Source organism: Perna viridis, chromosome 1, assembly GCF_037379345.1.
Source record: "Perna viridis isolate PV_CMFRI_1.1 ecotype Kerala chromosome 1, ASM3737934v1, whole genome shotgun sequence".
Taxonomy (NCBI): Eukaryota; Metazoa; Mollusca; class Bivalvia; order Mytilida; family Mytilidae; genus Perna; species Perna viridis.
The window spans coordinates 68,062,127-68,085,957 of NC_142445.1; the positions used below are offsets into that span (position 1 = coordinate 68,062,127).

The following is a 23,831-nucleotide window of genomic DNA, read 5'->3' on the forward strand; positions in this document are numbered from 1 at the left end:
CACTTCCGTTCATCATGTCAACGAAAGATTCGAAGGCTAAAAAGGGGAAAGACGGCGAGAAAAGGAGTGCAAAGAAAAGCGAAGAATGTCTTTCTGAAGCAGAAAATAAAGCTGAATCAACTATCAATGGAACTGAGTCGACTCCTTTTGAGGAACAAGTGCAAGAGCCTCCACCCAAGGAGCCTACACCAGAACCGATGTATGAAGAGCCCTCCTTGTCTGAACTCATTATTGAAAGGTTGATTTATACTGATACATAAAACATATGAAAATAAGAATTTAGAGCAAATTTAATTCAATTTCTGATCTGGAAATGGTTTTGAATCTTTTCAAATTTTTGTAAGCTCAATTTTTCCGTGTTTTTTTCTGGTTACTATGTAGATTATCTCCCCTGTTCTTGATTTGAACATGATTTATTGGGAGGGTCAAGGTGACTAATTGACACAGTTTGTCTCTCCTGTATTTACTCATTTGTGTGTAAAGTATTATTGATCTGTAGCACAAAATATATAAAAACATTAAAGATGATATTACTCATGTAAATTTAGTAATCAATTCAGGACAAACTACCTGTGTTGTTATACATGTACATAACAAGATTTGAATAGCAAGTTAATTGACTTGGCTAAATGATTAATTCTTAAGCCAAATCAATTTATAGCTGGCTTGTTGCAGAGTAGTCTTAGGTTTGACCCTTGGTGGTAGAGGTCTAATTTCATGAGGCAAATCATGCTTTCCTTTTATGTTTTTAAACACACAAAGTAGTTTAAGGTTTGGTCCTTGGTGGTGGAGGTCTAATTTTGTTTATATTCTTTTGGGATGGTCATGTTCTCTTTGACATGGACACAACCTTCATTCAAATTGTGGATACCTTTCACAAAATATACGTTGAACAAGATTAAAGAAGTAACCTTAAAAATAAAAATTTGACATATTGCAAAATAAAAAAAAATTGTTGCAAGTATCAAATTTAGAATTTCAGTCTATATAAGAGGCATGTGGCTTCAATAAACTGGTTATTGTAGGAATTCTATGACTATAGATTTGTTATGTCAGGGACTTTACGATGAAAGGGAACAAAGCTGTAGTGAAACTCTTAAACTAAATAAAACTAATAAAGTGTAGATTTATTTGTTTGATTTGGAATTACTGACAAGTATTTTGTAAACAGAACTTGAGGGATTTAAATATCATTTTTGTACAATGTTTGCTTCAATGATTCTTTAATTATTCATCTTACATTGTACTTCAAATTTTTGTGTGAAAAGTTATGGAACTTTTAACACTGAAAGAATGTGTGTGATGTGATTAATTTGTTGATAAATTATTTTTCATTAATCAATTTAATTGCATTTTTCTTAATTCAGTCTCCTATTTAAGGTTTTATTTATTACCTTAATTTTTATTTCTCTCATTTCTATTCATTCATATAGAAAATTTAACGTCTATCACATTTGAGTGACAATGTGTAAAACATTTATATATATACTTTTTAATCCTTAAAATTGATCATTCTAGCTTTGAAGGTGAGAAATTGAAGGGTATGTACCAAGGTGATGGTGTGGCACATTATACTGGTGGACATCTGTATCAGGTATTTCTAATTTCTTGAAAACCAATTTTGGTGATTTTATCTTTTTACTCGAGTATACATGAGTAAAGACATGTTTTTCTTACCAAATAAATCTCTCTTCTGATATTGAGCTCCCATGTCATGACTTCTTCTTGGAATTTTAATTATTTAAGGTATGACAATATGTTAATATTTTTTTGATAATCATTTTTTGCACAATATATTAGATAAGATAAATCAGATTTGCTTTCTTGTTTTTTATCTCAGGGTCAGTTTGTTGAAGGCTGCATGCATGGTAGAGGAACTTATACATGGAATGATGGTGTAGTTTATGAGGCAAGTATTGATACGATTAGTGTCATACGGTTGTGTAACAGTAATATATTGTTACAATGAGTGTTGTAAGGTTGTTTCAAACTGGTCACTACACAGAATGTTACCTTCAGTAATGTATTGATACGATTAATGTCGTAAGGTTGTGTCAAACTGGCCACTACACAGAATGTTACCTTCAGTAATAGATGATTTATAATACGAGTAGAAATATTATGACACTTTACAAGAGGCTCCAACAGATGACATGTAAAACAACTGCACTTGCAATATTTGGAGTTAAGTGTTCGAAATAGCAAAATGCTTTGAATAAAAAATATTAACCATAAATTTTATTTGAACTTAATTTCCACAAGTCAAGTTTGTTTTCTTAAATTCAGTTAGATAAATATGATCAAATGTAGGATGTAAATGATTAATTGACAAAAGTCCATTATTTTTATTTTTTTTTTTCACACCAAAGATCTTTTTTTAATAGAGAAACTGCTACAATTTTCTAATAGAAACTAGTGTCCTGTTGAGGAATGACCAAGCACAAATATGTACATCTGTGGCAACATCCCTTCGGCTCCTGTGTATGGAGTGTTCATATCACAACTCATACTTTAAGCCAGAGCTTGCCGAAACTACGCAGACTTTTTGTATCGCGCTAGAACTCTAACAAATAGGCTTCTGGAACAGGGTTATGTTGCTACAAGATTGAAGTCATCACTACAGAAGTTTTATGGTCGTTATCATGAACTCGTGGATTGTTATGGTGTATCCATCAGCACCATGAAAACTGATTTATTCAGTGGGTCATAGTTTTCCTTCCCTCGTTTGTCTACCCCGGGCTTGACTTTTTATGAGCAACTCGGCAGGTGTTTCTAGAAAAGCGGAGGACGCTTACCCTACCGTTGCACCTGGCCCATACTCCCAGTTTTTAGTGGAGTCCGAGTTGCTCATTTACTTTTGTTACTTTGTATGTATGATTTTAATTACTTTATGTTCTTTGTTGTGTATGTCTGTTTTCCATGTCTGGTCTTTGTCCCTGGATTACATTCTTTTAATCACCGCTATAACCTTGGTTCCCTTGATTACTCTTTCTATTGTATAAAACTCCAAATCAACCTGTAGAATATTGTAGGTTTGTTTTTAGAATGTTTATTTTTATATTTTATGTACATAAAAAGTATTTTTTTATTTACTCAATCAAAATCATTTTATAGCATATCGATATGCTTAACATGAAAATCTAAATTGAATGAACTGTATTCTGATCAATTACTCAATTCATCTCATAATGGAAAAGTGATGATTTGCTTTAGAAAATTACATGATATGTTTTCAGCCAATATAAGTGAGAAATGAAGGGTGATTTCACTCATTTAACCAATTCTTATCTGGAGCTCTGTATAGTTAAAATAAAACCATATATAAAATTTGTACTGTCCAAAGTGAATGAACGGGATGAAAAAAATACTGAATTGTAAATGAGTTAATTCTTGATTGATCATTAATTTTGTTCATTTCAGTAATGGTATTGTAATTTTTTTAGGGAGAGTTTACCCACAATCAGGTGACAGGTAAAGGCACTTACAGATGGAGAGATGGCAGGTAATAGATTCTGTTATTTCTGTACATCATGAATGAACTCTTAGGATATTAAAAAGAATAAAACTGCACAAAAACATTTCTCTTACTATACCCCAACGAAGTTGCAAAGGGTATAATGTTTTTGACCTGTAAGTCTGTCCATCAGTCCATCTTTAGTTTTCTGGACTTTTTTTTAAACGCTTCACCATGATAAGTTACAGGTCAAATTTAACTTTTGTTCGGCTACGATGATTTTTACTGAAATTATGGGCCTTGAACTTAACAAAATTCACAGAAATAACATTTTTCTGGAATTTTTTTCAAATGCTTGCAGATATTGACATAATTTTTGGTATATAAGTTCAACATGATAAGTTACAGATCAAGTGTAAGGTTTGTTCCACTACAATGATATTTACTTTTGATTAACTAAAACTCAAAGAAATCACAGTTTAGAGCTCTTATTCCTTTTTTTATTGAGGTCCTTCTAAATGTATTTCTCTTACGAAAAATTTACTTGAGTATCCAACATTGGGACTCGCGAGGTATGTGAGAGCTCTCACTAGGGTTCTTTAATTATTTACTAAATTTGTCTTTCAGTACATACACATGAAGATTAATAGGATAATTAATTGGGAAGAATCAATAACCAAAATATGATCATGATTGCCAAAGAACACTTAGATTTAACGAGTGTGCAGAACTTGTTCTGCGCACAAGTTAAATCTTAATGCATTCTTGGGACGAGTTATCATATTTTGGTTATTCACGATAACCATTTGATTATCTTAGTTATTAAATAGGTTTCTTCCATTGTTCGCTGCTATTTCCAAGAGTGAATTTACAGAATTTATTTCATGGTGTAAATTATCAAAATATTTTACACAGGGAACATTCAGTAAATCACTGCTATCTATATAATTCATATATATATATATTGCAATTAGTGTATTGGTGCTGACAAAATATAAATGTTCTACCACTGTTTCAGTACTTATGACGGTGATGTTCTCAATGGTAAACGTCATGGAACTGGAACATTTAGAGCTAAAGATAACAAGATGTCATACACTGGAGAATGGTGCTTAGGAAAGAGACATGGAAAGGTACAATTCTCTTAATGTAGAGTGTAACAGTCCATTTGTTGATTATTAGCTATCAATTTTACTGTGGTGAATAAAGAAAAAATATCAGTTCTTATTGGAGGACTTATTTCTAGATTGGTTATAATAGTTGAATAGTTGTAGATTTTTTTTATTAATACTGAATTGATCTTACCCTAAGGTATATTATGCTTTGCAGGGGAAAATGGATTATGATAGTGAAGGGAAATCATTTTATGATGGTGACTGGGTTAATAATGTCAAACATGGATGGGGAACTCGTCAGTATGCCTCAGGCAATATCTACAAAGGAATGTGGTTCAACAATTGTCGCCATGGTGAAGGAACCATGAACTGGATGGATAAAGATCAAATTTATACTGGTAACTGGGAGAATGGAATACAGGTATGAATATCAATTACTTCCCTTTCAATTGTATTTTTAGAATTAATGATATCCTAAATAGTTTTACCACTATATCAGTAAGGAGATCTATCTGTCTAATTGACCTCATAGTAGTTAAAATGAGGAATTGCAAAGTGGGGATATAAAGTGATAGGTGTGTCTGTCCTCTCTTCCTTCCACCTGTTAGGCAGAGCAGGACTTATCTCTCATACACCACTGAATGGATATTGAATCTTTATCACATATTCCCATTGTTGATCTCCTATTTTAGATTCAAATCAATTAGGAAATCAATAGGTGCATGTTAACTTTGGGGAGTGGGGGTATCAATTAAGGGAGCATTGCTCACAGTATTTCTAGTTTAATGGTGTCCCATTGTATACATCCATTGTATTATATTATGACCCCTAAAACATTTAGTATGAAATAAAACAAAAGAGAACTATAAACAAATCAGTAGAATAAAGTCTTCTCATCATTGTTGTATCATAGCATGGTATGGGTCAACATATCTGGATGTTAAGAAGAAAAGCAGGATCCCAGTACCCGTTACGTAACATGTATGATGGTGAATTTGTAAATGGTCTCAGACATGGTTATGGTGTCTTCTGTTATGCTAATGGGGCTAAGTATGAAGGTGGATGGAAGAACAACATGAAACATGGAAAGGTGAATGAATTATTAAGTTAACACATTGGCTCAATTTTCCAACTTAGTCCACATTATTGTCATTCAAAGGGTTCAAAATTGTGAACAAAAAATTAATTTTTTGAGTCTTTGATATACTATAAAGATTTTTCAATTTTACACAATAAAAGATAAATGTTTTATTTGAAGTTTCAAATATCTAAGACCATATTCATTCTGTGTCCATGACTTATTTGTTTAAAAGATTGAATAGGTTATGTAACTTTTAGAGGTGAAGTGTAACAATCAGCTTTATTAGTGCATTTTTCATATTGGTTTTTCATATTATTTTATCAAACAAATATATGTATAATAACCTAAACTATGACTATGTTTTTCCTTTATATGTCACATCACTTATCCTGATGATATATTGCAGGGAAAGTTTACATTTAAGAATGGTAGAATTTATGAGGGTATGTTTGAGAGAGACCATATTGTAGAGTATCCTGACTTTACAATGGATGGAACCACTACACCTGATATTTCAATGATTAGAACCAGAACTCCACTCCCTAATGGTAAGGTTTTATCAAATCTTTAATGGTAGGGGACTCTTCTTAATTGGCTTGGGGTAATTTATTAACAAGAGTGGAAATCTTAAAAGGCCATTCAGATAATTGTAAATGGGCACTAAGGGGGCACTCAATAGCAGCAGAGGGGCACGATGCCCCTCCATTTTGCCCTAGCTAGGACACTGGGTTTTACCAAACCCAAGGTCCCCCTTCTCTGTTGGTAGAGTTTTAACCCACTTCTTGACTCCTGTCCCTAATGGTAAGTTTTTATCAAATCCTTAATGGTAAGATTTTACACCAACACCTCTTGGCTCCACTCCCTAATGGTAAGGTTTTATCAAATCCTTAATGATAGCATTTTGCCCCCCTTTTTGCTTCTTATATAAAATAATAATATGTCTGTTTCCCTATCTACCCTACTTTTTTGTGCCTACCCTTAACATTTTATGGTCATTTTGGCTCTAGCACTGTTAAAGTGTAGATTGTTTTTTCATTAACTTAATGTAAAATAATTTCCCTACCTACCCTATTTTTTCTTGCTGGTAACAGGAAACAAGAGTACTGGGTATTATTTTTTTTTTTTGGCCTAATTGTAAGGTTTTATAAAACCCAAGGACTCCCTTCTTTACTGGTAGGGTTTTTCCCCAATTCTTGGCTCCCATCCCTAATGGTTAAGTTTTATCAAACTGAAAATCCCTTCTTTATTGGTAGGGTTTTACCCCAATTCTTGACTCCCATCCCTAACGGTAAAATTTTATCAAACCCAAGACTCCCTTCTTTATTGACAGGATTTTACCCCATTTCTTGACTCCCTTCCCTAATGGTAAAGTTTCATCAAAACCCAGTCCCTAATTCCTTAATAGTGGATTTTTTGTCCCACCTCTTGGCTCCACCACCTAGTGGTAAAGTTACATCCAAATTTTCTATGAATCTTCATAAGTAGTTTGAAATCATAGCACCTTTTTTCTATTTTTGAGAATTTTTTCTCCATGTGGTGTGACAACTAAATAATACAGTTTTTACAATCCCATTTTCAGATAATGTGTCAGTGCACAGTAATGTCAGTATGAATACTGCTACCCCAAGTTTCCAGTTAGACATAGAATATCTACTGAGTGAGTTTACTGAGACAGACAGAGAGGAGGAAGGGAACCAGGTTAGTTTGTACAGGATAATGTAGTTCTCTTACTCTTTATTTAATGGTGCCAACTTTTTATGGGAAAATGTACATGTTTTATTTGAACCTGTGGGTAAGATAAGGAACTTTAGAACAGCTAAAAACAGGAATATTTGTATCTCAGTTTAGTGAGAAATATTCATCTTTACATTTCATTTTCCTAATTAACATTGTTGGTAGAAATAGAAACATAATTTGAATCAATTTGTAAATTAAAAAATGAAGACAAAATTGAAGTGAAATGGCCCCAAAAAGATTCACTCCAAATTATTTTTAAAAAAAATTACACAAGCATTTATGGACTACTTCAATGTCATTAAAGATACAGTCGTTTTGATGTCTTTATCTTTTAGGTATTATATGTGATAATGAGACACATTACCCACCTGAGGAAAATCTATAATTACTACAGTTGTCTGGGCCATGATGATAGCTCTGACAATACATTCATCATGAATAAGATGCAGTTCTGGAGAATGTTAAAGGATTGTCAGCTTCATCATCTCGAGAAAGGTCTTATGGATATGGATAGATGGCTAGGTTCGTTGTTTTTAATGTTCCTCATTTTGATTATTTGTAAACATTTCTAATTTGACGTCTTCATATCGTCAAACAGTAATTGTCGGTACAACCCCACCTTAAGGACCTGTGCACTATCTCTTCTTCCACTGTCGCTTCGAGACAAAACACTCATTTAAAAAAACATTTACGTGATGATTTAAAGGCTGAGAGGTTATGTAATTGAAATTGATTATATAAATACACATATTTAATACATACAATGACAGAAATACGCATCATCAGAGTTTTGCTGGCGGCTGTTCTCATTGCCTCTTATGGAAGTTAACGGTGATGTAAACACGCATTATTATTGTGATGGGACCAATATTGCTGTAAACAAATAGCAAAAAAAATGTTTTTAATTCCCAGCTTCAAGAATTTATACAATAAACTGTAAATATATTATCAGAATCGATGGCACATGTAAAATGCATGTTTTGTTGTTTGTTTGTAAACAAAATGGAGTTGTCTCCAATGAAGATTGGTACCGTGGTTGAACACAAGGGCAGGCTGTTCAAAATAGTTAACCATGAAAAGTCAAACCCCTAATTTGCTAGGCATTACATTATACAGTCGTACAATGACAGGGAGGTGAAGAAGGTCTATTTTATTTCTTAATTAATCCAACTTCCATATGGGGAGGTTAAACGGAACAGCTGTTATTTTGGCTATGCCTAAGGCATTTTTTTTGGTCATATTAGAAAAGAAATAATTCATTCCGGGGTAAGATTTGTACTTATTTCAACATGGGTTTGGCATTTTTATTCTCATTTAACACCTTGCTGTCACTCGCTGTGAAATAATTGAATATAAATGCTGTACCCATGTTAAAATGAGAACAAATCTATCCCCTCCACAAATTATTTCTTTAACAGCTTCACTAAAGAAAATCAGTTGTGTCTATACAACCAACTAACTTTTTTTCTTTTGATTACTAATAAGGTAGATATTTTTCAATAATTTTATATAGTTTTTGGAAATTTTATATGTATGTTCATGAAATTTAAGATCTGTATTCAACCTAACTTATTCTTTATGAACATGTTTTCTTTTGAATTATGATCAAGTAACACAATTTTCCCAGGTAAATTAAATTATAAGTGAGGGATCTTAAAACATTCATTTATTTTTAAAATGTAGGATTATGTTTTTTTAAATCCATTTTCAATCTGAGAGAGTTAAAGTTAGTATATTGTGTTTTCAGGGCATAACAAAGCTATCTACCAGTTACATGATCCATATGAGAGGATTTTACAGAGACAGTTCTTTAATGAACTCATTATAATTGCCTACCACCTATTCCATGAACAACACGAGTGAGTTGTTATTTCTGTACTAGAAAGTTACCATGAATGTCCATGCAATAAAGCTCTTGTGAAGTTGTAGAATTAAGATTGATTGATCTTAAGTGCTATGATTTGGGTTCAATCCTTATAATTCTATCTGACAGTCAAAGTTACTCTATGAGAGCCTCAGTCAGTTATATTGATACACTGTGTTTTTACGCTTCAATACATACACCTTCCTTTGCACACGTATGGGAGCGCGGACGAATATTTACACATAATCGGCTGCACAAAGACAGTGAAGGCTGCATGGATGAAGTGATAGTTGGCATTGAAAAATACAAGATGTAAACAATTCAACAAGAATATAATTATTAAGAAAATACAAGGAAGAAGGAAAATTATAACAAGGTGTTTTCAAGGGTTCAGTCAGACTCAGTTATAAGTTTCTTTCCCTGAGCTGAAAATTACTCTCTGTAAACAAACTTGACTGGTAAAATCAATGTGCATGTAATAAACTATTCTTATGGCTATATTATGCTATTCAGTTCATTGCCACCCTCTTTCGAACTACACAGCCACCATATTGGTTTCATGTTGATTGGCGTTCATGCATGTATGGACTTTCTGGCGAAGTTCATGCATGTATGAACTTTCTGGCAACGATGTTCTCAGCCAGTCAAATGGTTATAAGCATGAAGAATCTCATGATTTTATTTAATAATAAAATTATTGTTGCCAATGAAATTCATTAGGAGATGGTGATAAAAAAAGGCATTAAAACATGGAAAAATGCACAGATGTGATTTGTTTTTGTTAAATATGTGATGTTAAGTGAGTTTTGAAAACTTTCGGGGGCACTAAAACTGAGTTTTCTGTACTGCTGTTATGATAAACATTTTTGCTGTATTATTTTAAGACAATTTTTTTTCTTTACAGAGAAACAGGGGAAACAACTCCAGTATTATCTTGGTGTTTGTCAAAACTGATATCAGATATGATGTTGAGAAATGCCTGTAATGTGAAAGGTTTGTATATTTCTTGTATAAGGCTGTTCTTCCAAGTAAATAAAATAGGATTGATTTATAAAAAGAAGAAGATAGGAATATTTCAACAGCAGAGTGTGCATTTTATTTATTCTAGGGGGGAGTGGATATATTGCTGTAGTTTAGATTGATTATCTGAACAGGGAGGATATTTATCATAAGGGAAAGAGGAAGAGGTAGAAATCTAGCAATAGTCCTGAGTCAGGCTGTAGGGGTAAGATGGGGAAAGAATTATCATAAGTAGGGTAGAAATATCATAGCAGCCAAACTAGGCTGGATTATCTTGAGGGAAAGGTAAAAATACAGAAGCATTTAGGTAGTTCAGGTGGGTAGAAATATAGCAAGGGGTTGATTTATCATAAAGGGGAGGTAGGAATAACTCTGCTGTTATATATTTAATTACAATTCTAATATAAGAGCTTTATCCAGTGTCTATACTAACCAAAACTGTTCAAGATTTGACCCCTGTGGTTTTATCAAGCAGCACAACCCATTTTATTATGATTATACTAAAGTACCAGCATAAACTGTCATTATTTCACATCTTTAGCTAATTAGTTTTGTTTATTTTAAAAGGTCACTTTTATTATGAGACTAGGAGAGCCAGCAATGCCTTGGTACATATGGACCAAGCTTATGAAGTGTATCAGTCTCTCAGTCAACCTAGGAAGGTACAGAAATATAAATGCAATTACCTCCCTTTTAACATTCTAATTGATTACAAAGATGCTTTTTTTTTCATATACAAATTTTAGTACATCATTCTTGATAAAAAAATGTTTCTTATCAGGTTAAATTTCACGTTTTGAAAACACTACTATCATTGTACATCTGTAGCCACAAGCTTGATTTGATTACTCATTATAGCTATCCTTTGAAAAAAGAGAGAACAAGAACTACACAGAATTGAAGCATTTCATTGATGATGTAACAGGGTATAAGGGTTATTTATAGGACTTTGGTCTCATTAAGGAATGCCGTTTTTATCCCAAATTAAACTTTATACAGTCCTGATATAGCAAATAACATGAAACAATTGATATTTATAATTACAGTATTCACCTAAGGAACCGGTTCTAAAAATGCGACAGTTTCTATACATGTTAAAGGTAAGTGGATAAGGTCACACCTAACTTTAATGAATCCAGAAGTCAATAACTCTTTTGATGTTGTCACTCTGACCTCATTTTAGAATTTTTATGTCAACTGTTGATAACAAGTGGATAATAAATGGTGTTCTAAAATTGGAATTGTTTGGAAATAAACCATATTCTGTTAATTATTATTATTTTAACTACTTTTATAGTTTATTGTTGTCATTTAAATTTATGTATGAGTTATGTTAAAGAGGTTGCAACACTTTAAAGTGTCATAATACCAGTTTATCTCTTTTATACTAAAATAGGATTTATTTATCCTCTCCAATGTGTTGGCATGTATGAGGATGTCAAAATCAATTAAAAAATATGATGATTTGACTTGCAGGAGTTTAAGCTTATTAACAGTGATCTTACTCCTAAAGCTATAATAAAGGTGTTGGCATCAGATGATCCAAATGTTAGTGATGAAGATGGCTGCTGTAATCTTGAATTAGAGGTCAGAATTACATATATCGTGAATTGATATTTTGACTCTGTTGTGGTTAATATTGAGTTCATTGTTGTTGAGTTTTACATGTTTAAATGTTAAATTTTAATTTTCCTGCAAGTTCAATAACTTGGAGAAGAATGGTACAGAAAATATGTTTTTATGCTCAACTCAACTGAATACTCAGAATAGCATATACCAGTAAGTCTTATCTATAAACCATTCAAGAGATTCACCACTAAAATCTACTAAATTTGATTATAAATGGATAAATTGAGTTTCTTAATGAAGATATGGTTTTTATTTAAACAGTAATGTTAACTTCTATGGGGGAAAAAACTATTCTACCTTTAATTCTAAAATTTTTGGTTTAGCTTATACTGAGTTTTATTTACTGAAAGGACAAACAGGGAGTCTTTATTACTCACATGGTCTTCTACTATTCAATATAATATGAGAAAACACAGAAGCATGTAACAATTAAACAATCATTTCTTATGAACATTTACAACAACAACAATGAAAAACAAGGCTTACATTTTGAACTTAAAAACAGTAGACACCCCTTTAATTATTGACTTAACTTTCGATGAAGCGTTTCAATTTTTTCATATGTCTTATTACCTCATCAAAGATAATTATGTAGGTTTCAGATAATATACTCTCATCACTACTAATAAGCAAATGAACATCAATTTATGTTGACAAATCTAATTGGGCTAAGTTTGGTTAGAGAGTTTTGTGGATATCAAAGTAATTTGGACATTTTTAGTCTTGAATTACAGCTTTACTTATTGACATAAATCTAAATATAGTAAACATTTATTTCTATTTCAGATGACATTTTTAGAATTTTTTGAAGCATTAATAGGTTGCGCTGAAGTATTCAGTACCGAGGCAGTAGTAAAGGACCCAACAACTCCAAGGCCAAGTACTGTAATCACACCAGATCAAAGTATGTACTCAATACCACAGTCTCCTTCTAGGATGACTAGCCAGGTTGATGGCGGTGAATCTCAGGCCCCTGGAACACCACACCAGGGTACAGGATCCCCTGAATCAGCCTCTCCAACAAGAGCTGTATCTTCTGTAGATAACACTGTGAAACAGTCAGATTCTAAGCCAGAGCCTGTAAGTCTAATGAACAATTATTGTAACAGTTTCCACAATGTCTAAATTATCTATTACTACCTTTGTATTTATTTGTTTATTTTTATTTTGAGGAGGCGTTTCATACAATAAGACTTGTGTGTTTGTTGTTTAGTAATGAGATTAAAGTGCAGTGTTTTTCCATCTTTTTTTTTTAATTTAAAAATGATAGTTGATGATTAAGTTATTTTGTAAATCTGAGTATACACCTAGCTACAAGAACATTAAGTTTTCACAATGTTGTTCCCATTTCTTTGCTCGAAATTTTTTTTTTTTTTGGTTAGCTTATTGATCTCATGCAAATGTTTTATTTATTTCCTGAGATATTTAGTTAGGAGCAAGGGTCCAGAAACAGTAAAAAATGCCAGTCATTGAACAACAAATCTTGCAAATGACTAACAACATTTTCCAATTTTGGACATAAAAAATTGTCGTCAATCATTATACATTAGTTCTGCATGATGGTTTTATTAGTGTATAAACATCCTGTCTACCTGTCTCCTAATTGTTTGTTGGAAATTAATTGACAGGTAATTTTAGCCATTGTGCAACCACCTGTGACTGTGATTTATCTGTAAATGATTAGTTGATTGCATAATAAAATGGTACACATGCAGCACCATTGTGTATACAAATTAAGTGAAGTAACTTGGAGAATTTTAATACAGTTGTCTCTTGATTTAATTCAGAAAACAGAAAAAGATTGACAATTCCATCATTTTCCCTCCGATCTTTCGATATAGAAAGCACATGGTGTTGAAACGATGAATCAGTCGTAGATTGTAATTATAAATTTTAGTTTTAGTTTATTCTTGATCTGAGCATGTAAAAGACTGACACAAACATTCGATGAAATGTCCGACATCTGTTGTCAAAATTTCCGGTCCCTTGATTAGGAGCTAGTTGAATAACTTCATTTGAATATTGTTCACTTGGACATTATGTAGTCTATTTATTATCCCCCAATACTAAAGGTTTTGTATTGGCAAACTTTTTTGTATTATTTCATACTTTGTGTTTTATTTGATGAAATTGCTGTTTCTATTGAACAAGGTACAACAGTCAGTGTCCAATATAACTGGAGTTTCTGAGAATGGGGCAGGAGGTGCTATCAGTAGACAATCCCTTAAAGGTATGGTCAGCTCTATTACCAATGCTTCAGTAATCATTTATTTATGCTGTTCAGATAATGCTAACACTTGTGAAAGTATTTTTAAAGTGTTTTTAAAAATCAAGGAAACACATTAGACAAAATGGCCTAGTTTCTGTAGCTGCTGTATAGTCTAGAATCTTTAAATATTTTATTTTTGACATTTTAGTATGATATTTTATTTCACTCAATTATTTTATAATTTCATTATTGAAAGGATGTGACTTATTGTCATTACTATTTATTAAAGAGCCAACAATGGATACCCAGAAGAATGGTTCATTTATCAGTACTAACAATACTGAGGATGGATTGGTATTGATGCAGAGTAGTGTGTCTATAGGTGGGCAAACTGCTGGAGGCCAGACTGAGGGTGATGATGAGACTGAACTCAAAACTGGTGGTATGTCATTGTAGAATTTAACGAAGAGATAATTTATTGCATCACTTCCATATTTGTAATGATTTCCTGTTTATTTTAGGTATTAATGTTACTTCTGAATACTTTATTGGTCTAAAATCCTGACAACTATGTATCATTTAGGAGTCCTAAAACATCAATCAATATATTTTTTGGTTATTATACCTCCACTCCACAAGTGGGTGGTATATTGGAATGACCTGTCCGTCTAAATTTATTACAGTTATCTTCACCCCAATGATTGGATTTATTTCAAGTTTGTTGTGTGGCTTTATATAGGTAGGGTATACATTGTAAGTAACTTTGATTCCTGTAGGATATCAACTTCCTGTACAACACGTGCAACTTCATGTTGCTCCTGAAATATTAAATTGCTTTTATTTCTAAAGGAACTTAAAGCACAGCTAAATCATGTACGTAATGAAAAACTCCAAACAAATTGTCAAATAACTTATCAATATTGAAATACAAGTAAACAGTTTTGACAACCAACAGTCTCCATATGCAAAGGTAATTATTAAAGTTTGTACTAAAATTTACCCCTAAATGTACTTATTATGAATTGTAGCTGGAGTTGTGGAAGTCACAGAGCCTGAAGAAGATGAAGAAGAAGAATTAGATGAAGCTACAAGGCAGTTCAACTTCTGGACACACCAAATTCATATTTTCTTTGTAAGAAAATTCTTCCCTGCTGCAGAGAAGTTCACATTGTTAAAGCAGATGGCTGAAACTCGTAGGATAAATGAAGCAAGGGAGAGAATCAAGGCTGAACAGATGCTGGAAGCAGAGGCATGAGCTGTTCAGTGGGATAAGGAGCTTCAGAGTTTTAAATGAATATTGTTAATCTGTCTGTGATATGTTATTGACTGTTTCATTTGTTTTGTAAAATTGATTGTTTTCTTAAGAAGATTGTGATGAGAAGTTTTTTTCATGAAGTTATTTTTTTAGTTTTTATGAAGCTATACAAAAAATAATGTAATAAATATTGAAAGCGTATAGTAATTGAGATTTATGAAATTCAATCATTTTTTAAATCACATAAAAATCAAGAATAAAGAAAGATACTTCTTCAGATCAATAAACTATATAACAAAAGTGATCTACATTTTTATTAACAATGAAGTGACCAGCACTCTGTATGTGATTTCTATACATACTATTTACATTATTAAAAACCTTCCTATGTACACTTAACAATTTATATTTACAACAAAGATGAACTCTCTACATAATGAAAGACACAAAAGAGTCAGATTCTTTCAGATTATATCATTTATATTGCTTTGTAGAACTAAACATTTAGGTGTGTATTAAGTAGCATTCTTTATAAAAATCAGACAGGAGGTGATTCATGCATATCAAAAATCTACCAAACTCAGTTTTATTTCTTGTTCAGAAATCATTATAGATCACATAACCAGTCTTAGTTTTTCATTTTCATTTGGGTGTTGGGCTTTTGAGATAAAATTTATATAGATTGTACATGAAATGAGCACTTTGCAAGAGTTATAGTTCTTGATTTGGTTTAATTTGGTTGATTTTAGTGGGAGATTAAAGTGAAGTTTTCTCAAAAGTACAGATCTAAATACAGAATGGACTATTGTCACATAGAAGTATAGCATATGTAGACCAAAATAGTATTGTCTGATTCATGGGTGTTTCTACACCATAAATCACTCTGTCATGGGCAGTGTCTGAATTTTATATGGACTGGTACTTAAAACAAAATTACAATAGACTTGACACTGATAACACCTTTAAACATTATAGAAAGTAAAAAAATTGATCAGTATCTGGTTTCGAAACATTATTATTAATTTGTACTTTGGAACTCGAATGAAACTTTCTGGACAATAATCAAACTCAATATTTTTACTGTTAAATAAGTTCTCAACTTTATTTTTGCTATATGATAAAAATAAATTTGTTTTTGTTATTAATGGTAATTTTAGTTTATTTCCAATAGTTGTGGAAATATAGGATAAATAGAATTATACATTGACTTATCCATATCTGTGAGGACTATGCTAGATGCTGATTTGGGGGTCTTGGGATAATACTTGGGCTGATATTTATAGGCCCTTGTATTAATCTATTTTAACAATGTTGTTTCTTAGTAAGAATGATAGAATATCAATTTACTTCCATGAACTTGATAATAGTAAATGTTTGACTTATGCATATTCAACAAAAGCCAAAAAAATGAACATAATATATACAATAGAAGACACAGCAAGTAAGCTGGTATGAAAGCAGTTTGGTAGATACAATAAATAATATGTCAGCATATAAATTAAATTTACAGCTACAACCTATCATGAGGCATATAGACATACAAAAACTTGTACATCAAGATACATAACTTCTACAATAATAATCAGTAGAAACTACTTCTGTCTTATGAAGATTCTCCTCCATCCCTGAACACTAACGGTTTGGTACAAGTTCATTAGGATTTACCATGGAGAGCCCAATCTTATACCCTGGTTAAAGTGTTATATTGCTCTCCTGGCTTTGTTATTTTATTTCAGCATAATGGTTTCCTTCATTTATTTCTATGTTCATATACACCTAAAAGGAAATAAGAGATATTCAGAACAATCATGTCAAAACTAATGTTTAAGAATAACTATAAATATATTTTTTCTTATAATTTTCATTTGATTAGATTTCAGCCAAACAGTTAACAACAAACTATTTTAACTATAATAACATATAAGTATACACTACAATGTTATAAGACCAGTGTTTTAAACTTTAATACAATAAATACATGTATACCACCTGTTATGTCACAGTAAATACATATATATATATCACTTGTTATTTCCCACAATAAGATGTGCAATACATTCCTAATTCATTCTTAATGAAAGTGGTGTTACCTTTAACACACAAAACTTCACTGAATTGAATAATAAAAAAATACATGGTGTTACTTCATGGCTATTGTGACTGTTGTCCAAAGTAGTATTTTATATTGCACAAGATAGTTATTGAGTTCAGACGTTCGGTTGTTTTCTGTGGTAATTAATATGGTTCTATTCAAAGATTAACGAATACTATTCCATTTATAATGTATGTTGCATCTTTAAAGTATTGCATTCCCACTGTTATAATGTTGACCAATATTCACGAAACCACCTGGTAAAATATTACCTGACTATCATCTAACATCCTCTGTAACCTCATCATTAATTCAGAGAAACATGGTCGGCATTCTGGTTTCTCATTCCAACACTGCAGCATCATAGCATACCTATAATAAATACAGTTTCATAACTGTTAAACACTAAAAAATGTAATTATAGCTATTCTAAAGTCACCAAAAATATGTTTTTTTTAAATCATTTTGGTAAAACTTGATAGTAAGAAGAGAAATATGAAGTTAAACTTCGTCAAAATTAATAAATGCCACTTTCAGCTTGATTATGAAGACTGTACTTACAAGGAAGGGTCACAATTTTCAGGACGTCTCATTCTAAAGCCTTGTTTCAGTAGATTACACATCTGTTGTGTGTCTAATCCATGGTATGGAGTTCCTCCTAGTGTTGCTATCTCCCACAGTAAGATACCAAATGACCAACTGAACATGAAACGAGACATCAAGAACAATATTCATCTGCAAACCCAATGACGATTTATTTTTTATCGTCCCGATAGCTTTTAAGTGGTCAAGTTATCTTACTAGAAAAAAGTTGAAGGATGTTAATTCTTTCCTCATTGTCGAGCATAGCAATTCTTTTATATAGATTAATTTGATTTGTAACAAGCTTCCTGATGGATTGGCATTTTTAGCAAACCAGGATTATTTTGCATAACCTGGCTTGGTAATGTGCCGTCAAAAATGTCGATTGGTCCGCGGTCCAAACAAAATGAGGTTATAAGGAATATTTCTAATTTTTGAACAGGTTATACGAAATAAAAATTAAAAACAGCTGCAGTCCTTTAATAATTCTGTGTAATGTATAACGGTAATTAAGTTACTACCTTAAAACTGAAATAAAACAATTAACGAAAATGAATGATTGCATCTAAGTATTATCAAGTAATTTTTTTTCTGGAATATTTCAATTGTAGTGTTTCAAAAAAAGCACCGACATTCTCATAGATAGTTACTTACACATCACTTTGTGTTGTGTACAGTGCATTAAACAAAGATTCTGGCGCCATCCACCTCACAGGAACTCTTGTCTGAAAAATTTGCAGAATTAAATTTCCACGATGATTTCTGTACATATCTGTTTGTATTCAAATGACGCCGTAGACAAGAATAGCATATTGGGTTTTTTTTATCATATTAATGACAAAGCAACAAATTCATTAAAACATAAACTGAATAGAAAAATGACCAGTTTACTAAGTTTATTAAATCATCAATTCATTAATAGCATATTCTTACATTAGACGTCTTCACATAAGTGTCCTCATGTTTTGAGAGTCCGAAATCAGCAACTTTAGCAACTAAGTTTTCATCTAACAAAACATTTCTGGCTGCAAGGTCTCTGTGGATAATCTATACAAAAAGAGAAACAGTAGTTCCAAATGTAATGGTAAATTTTCTTTGATATTGAAAAAGAATACAAATATAAGGATATTTTGTTTTCTAAAGTAGGATGTCAAAGTAACTACTGTAAGTTCCCTATATTTATACATCTTTAAAAGTGTTGTCATTTTGAAATCCATAAGAATGCTACATTCATTATAAACCTTAAATAACTTTATACGTGCTTTAAGTCCTTATTTACCTGTTTGTCGGCTAGATGGTTCAGACCAGAGGCTGCATCCAGAGCAAATTTGAGAAGCATTGTTTGTTGAACTGGTGAAATGATCTTTGTATTTGCGTACAGATTATGCTTAGCTTTCCTCTGTTTTCTGAGGTAAGAACGTAAATCACCATTCTTTACATATTCCATAGCTAAATACATTGTTCCTGAAATAACAAACATCAGCTATCATTAACATGATGTATTTATCGTTAATTAAAACTAAAAAAAAAAAATAAAATAAATTAATTTAATTTTAAAGTTGTCGTCAATAACCATAATAGTTTTATTCATTTCACTGATTCCATTATAGGCACATTGTATCTGGTTTCAATTAAGATCTGTTTTAACGCTACAACTAATTGAATTAAAACTCTTCTTAAATAATCATTTAAGTTGTATTTATTTCCTCTGATTTGGTACATGGTATCTGGTTTTCTATTAAGTGTAATTTACCTTGAATATGACAGGCACCGACTAAACATACAACATTGGGATGTTGCCCAACCTTCTTCAATATGTTCAATTCATTCATAAAGTCGTTTTTGTCTTTTTCTGATGCATTGTCTACAAAAAGAAGGCAAACATTTTAGACACCTGAATTTCAAATAAACCTCGTAACGACGAATTCATGTTAATGATTAATAATGTAAAAACTCGTGTTAAACATCAAAAAGTTACTCTGCTCAGCTGATTTGCGTTTTTATTTCTATAATTTACACTTTCAGACATGACGGATGAGTCTCTGGCCAAAGTGATACTTGCGAACTCATTATCTTAAACAGAATATTCTGTTATTAAGTTCCACATATTTATTATTTATTCATTTTCGAAAGATTCAACATTTATATATACGCTAACATTAATCTCAATCGAACCACGTGCACATGATGCCTTATTTTTTCTCTTTTTAAAGCTTAATTGATTTGTTGCTGAAACAAAACCGATGAATCCCGAATAACCCTAAAGCACACCTCTTAGTGATTTAACAGCCACGGGAATTCTGTGATCTCGGTCTTTCTTGAAAAATCCCTTCTTCACCATACCGAATTGCCCTGTACCAAGTTTCTCATTTGTTAGTACCAGATTGTATTTGTTGAGTTCCCAAGGCCCACATACAACTTGTTCATAAATGTGGTGTTCTGGGTCTTGTTGACTTCTCTGAAAATTAAAAACGTAGTGATCAAGAGATTATATATTATAAAGAAAAGTTTGTATTTATTCATTGACTAATTATAAAGAACGATAAAGTTTCAGTATTAATGTTTATTGAACTAAGCAAGTGCAGTATGCATCTTTAATTAATTTGAAAATTCGTTTAAACATAACCATTTGATGTACACATGCTTTGGTTACGTATTTATCTATAGTATTACTGTTTATATGAAACATACATTTGCCTATTTATATATAACTTACAGTAGTTAGCCTGTAGAACCTACTGAAGAGACGTCCATGTCGTGGTCGGATGAATACAAAGTATACCAATGTGATAGTGAAGAGAACCACTAACACAGCAATACAGGACACTAACACTGGTATGATCATATTCTTCATGTCTAGTTTGGCTCTTTCTCCCGAACCTATTGATATATGATTAAACTGAAATTCTTATTGTGATTCACACTGACATTAATTGGTATTACTAAAGTACAATTATTTAGAAATATTTTTTAAAGTGTTTTTAAAAAAAGAAGACCTTTTTATGACAAAAAGTGGATTTTTAGGTAATGTTAGTGTCAATCGGGTTAAAGATCTACAATATACAATTCAACAATAAATTAATATTCATTTAAAGTTGATACATGGTTATTCCCGTCCCATAAGTTTGAAACAAGTCTTATGGGGATAACTTACCATCTAAACATCTCAATCCAGTGTACCCCAATTCACAACCATGATCACATGTTCCATCTGTTATATTACATGTTGTTCCAGGAGCACAAAACCCACATTTAAAAATACAGGCATTCCCATAGTAACCAGAAGGACAACCTATTAAGTAAGTACCAGTATTAAAAGCCTGCAGGCGATTAAAATTACTTTCACGTTTTATTCTCATGTCTACCATTGGCAGATTGCCATTGTGTGTATTGTTGTCGCTATTTGAATAGGTCTTAACTTGTAAGGATAAGAAAAACTTCAAAGTTGTTGTACAAATATTTTTTTATTTTCAATTACTTTCATTTACTCATGTATGTTTTTATGTTTTTTTTTTTCAAGATTGTCGCCATATCTTCTCAATGCTCACTCAATTCATTAACAAAAGATTGTTCTTTACTGCCATTTCCTTACTTTGCTGGCATTTGATGTCCTGCCATCCTGGATCACAGCCTAACGTACACAATCCACTGACTGGATCACAGTCTGCTTCATTCCGGCATTGTCCACATTTCTTTTCACAGTTTCTCCCGTATGTTCTATTTGCACATTCTGAAGGGATACAACACAATGTCACAACGTTGTCAGATCCCCCTCAATTTTACAGTTTCGCTGTAACATCCTTTATGAACGCCCCCAATCAACTTTAGAACGTCGTACATTCTAGAACAACACTCCTGATGAATATTACAATGTCGTTAATCCTATATCAAGACCCTTGACCAACTTGAGAACGTCGTTACATCCTTTAACAACGCCCATGATCAATATTACAACGTCGTAACATCCTATATCAAGACCCCTGAACAACGTTACAACATCGTCACATTCTATATCAACATCCCTGATCAATATAACAACGTCGTCACATCCAATATCATCACCCCTGATCAATATTACAACGTCGTTACATCCTAAATCAAGGCCCCTGATCAACATTACAACGTCGTTACATCCTAAATCAAGGCCCCTGATCAATATTACAACATCGTTACATCCTTTATCAACGCCCCTGGTCAATATTACAACGTTGTTACATCCTATATCAACGCCCCTGGTCAATATTATAAAGACGTTATATCCTATATCAAAGCCCCCGAACAAAAACAAATAAATAAGATTTTCTCACGCTTGTACATGTAGTTTATTTCAACTTTCATTATGAATATGAAATACTTTAGTGGTATACAAGCATAACAATACTTGAGTATTTCTTTTGACTTAAAAAAGAATTTATCTATAATAAAAAAAAATCCAAACAGCTATGAAAGTATGATCTCTTCAAACCAATATAAATACACTTAAAAAGACAAAAAAAAGGGGGAAAGTCAAGACCACTTCGTTACAGAGTGACAGTTAGTCTTGTTAAAACTTTGTTACGTAAATAAGTTAATATGAAACTTAAAGACTTGACCTGCTTGGCTTTTTACTTGTTATTACAATAATTTAAGTATCAAACTTCTGCAAAACTAACACTTTATCTCAGGTTAAGTTTTTTGTTGTTGAACCACCTATTGTGACCCTAATTAATAAGAAGAAATTTTATGACCTGATATATCTTTCAGATAATTTTTTTAATATTTTTGAATATATATATATATTAATCAATAATTTTGAAATAACTAATGAGTTTGGTGTCAGAAATAGAGATACAGAAATTCTATTCAAAGTAAGAAAGTATGAATTATGCATAAAAGCGTAGTTTAAGTATCTTTCTATGGAAAATCTACACCGCGCATACTTTTGCCCATATTTGTTTAAACTTATATGTGAAGCGTTTTATTCATTTTTAACTTTTAAAATAAAGAGCACGTGGGATGGTACTATTTATATATAATATAGATAACGTTCATAAATGTTATGTTCTCTATATTTCTAGAAGAAGTGCATATTTATGTACTTATTGAAATTTGATTTGATTTGGTATAACTAAATTTTCATAGATTTTCATAGAAAATCTACACCGCGCATACTTTTGCCCATATTTGTTTAAACTTATATGTGAAGCGTTTTATTCATTTTTAACTTTTAAAATAAAGAGCACGTGGGATGGTACTATTTATATATAATATAGATAACGTTCATAAATGTTATGTTCTCTATATTTCTAGAAGAAGTGCATATTTATGTACTTATTGAAATTTGATTTGATTTGGTATAACTAAATTTTCATAGTTCCAAATCTTCTTTATAAATTGTAAGTTGAAAATTTAATGAGAAAAATAATTTTAATAACAGTATACTGAAAATGCCATCTTTAGGTTAATTCTCGTTGTTCATGACGCATGCCCGTTAGCATTCTCTTTTACGTTTTAAGATATATTTTTCAGCAATGTCAATATCGTGAGTAGATTGTTCTTTTATAATGTGTACATGTGAATTTGGTATTTAATTTTATAAATATTTAGAGTGCAACTAAATATTCATTTTCACAATTGAACATGAAGCTATACATACTAGTTTTGCACATATCACCGCTCCACCCAGCAGAACAATGTGATTGGCATTTCCCAGTCACATGGTCACACGTTCCATTGCTACATCGACCACAAGGAAACTGACAGCTTGCTCCAAAGTATCCAGGTGCACATCCTGTAAAAACGAAATTGGTCAGT

The 23,831-nt window shown here is 31.8% G+C and overlaps 2 protein-coding genes across 2 annotated transcripts in view; one reads left to right on the top strand and one right to left on the bottom strand.

The window, feature by feature from the left end:
• Window positions 1-15,664, top strand: LOC148630092 (radial spoke head 10 homolog B-like). The gene is made up of 19 exons (XM_088560870.1): window positions 1-238; window positions 1,519-1,594; window positions 1,841-1,913; window positions 3,448-3,502; window positions 4,473-4,587; window positions 4,784-4,990; window positions 5,483-5,659; window positions 6,057-6,198; window positions 7,230-7,348; window positions 7,723-7,909; window positions 9,135-9,246; window positions 10,156-10,244; window positions 10,839-10,933; window positions 11,318-11,371; window positions 11,748-11,858; window positions 12,687-12,980; window positions 14,052-14,130; window positions 14,399-14,551; window positions 15,138-15,664. Exons 1-19 carry the CDS (start codon window positions 15-17, stop codon window positions 15,362-15,364), a joined length of 2,589 nt encoding a protein of 862 aa, XP_088416996.1. The 5' UTR covers window positions 1-14; the 3' UTR covers window positions 15,365-15,664.
• The window catches only part of LOC148630093 (uncharacterized), a 22,083-nt gene continuing 13,916 nt past the window's right edge, over window positions 15,665-23,831 (bottom strand). Inside the window, exons 6-17 of the mRNA XM_088560896.1 lie at window positions 23,674-23,808; window positions 21,631-21,768; window positions 21,193-21,330; window positions 20,755-20,918; window positions 20,310-20,496; window positions 19,792-19,902; window positions 19,318-19,502; window positions 18,972-19,085; window positions 18,693-18,763; window positions 18,018-18,155; window positions 17,729-17,828; window positions 15,665-17,140 (exon numbers count right to left, since the gene is read on the bottom strand). Of these exons, the coding sequence (XP_088417022.1) occupies window positions 17,087-17,140; window positions 17,729-17,828; window positions 18,018-18,155; window positions 18,693-18,763; window positions 18,972-19,085; window positions 19,318-19,502; window positions 19,792-19,902; window positions 20,310-20,496; window positions 20,755-20,918; window positions 21,193-21,330; window positions 21,631-21,768; window positions 23,674-23,808 (1,535 nt within the window). The 3' untranslated portion in view covers window positions 15,665-17,086. The remainder of the gene's footprint in view (window positions 17,141-17,728; window positions 17,829-18,017; window positions 18,156-18,692; window positions 18,764-18,971; window positions 19,086-19,317; window positions 19,503-19,791; window positions 19,903-20,309; window positions 20,497-20,754; window positions 20,919-21,192; window positions 21,331-21,630; window positions 21,769-23,673; window positions 23,809-23,831) is intronic.

Coding starts and splice junctions, on each gene's coding strand:
- LOC148630092 (XM_088560870.1), top strand. CDS start 15: ATGTCAACGAAAGATTCGAAGGCTAAAAAGGGGAAAGACGGCGAGAAA. Junction 5,660..6,056: donor ACAACATGAAACATGGAAAG/GTGAATGAATTA, acceptor GATATATTGCAG/GGAAAGTTTACATTTAAGAA. Junction 11,859..12,686: donor GCTGTAATCTTGAATTAGAG/GTCAGAATTACA, acceptor TTTCTATTTCAG/ATGACATTTTTAGAATTTTT.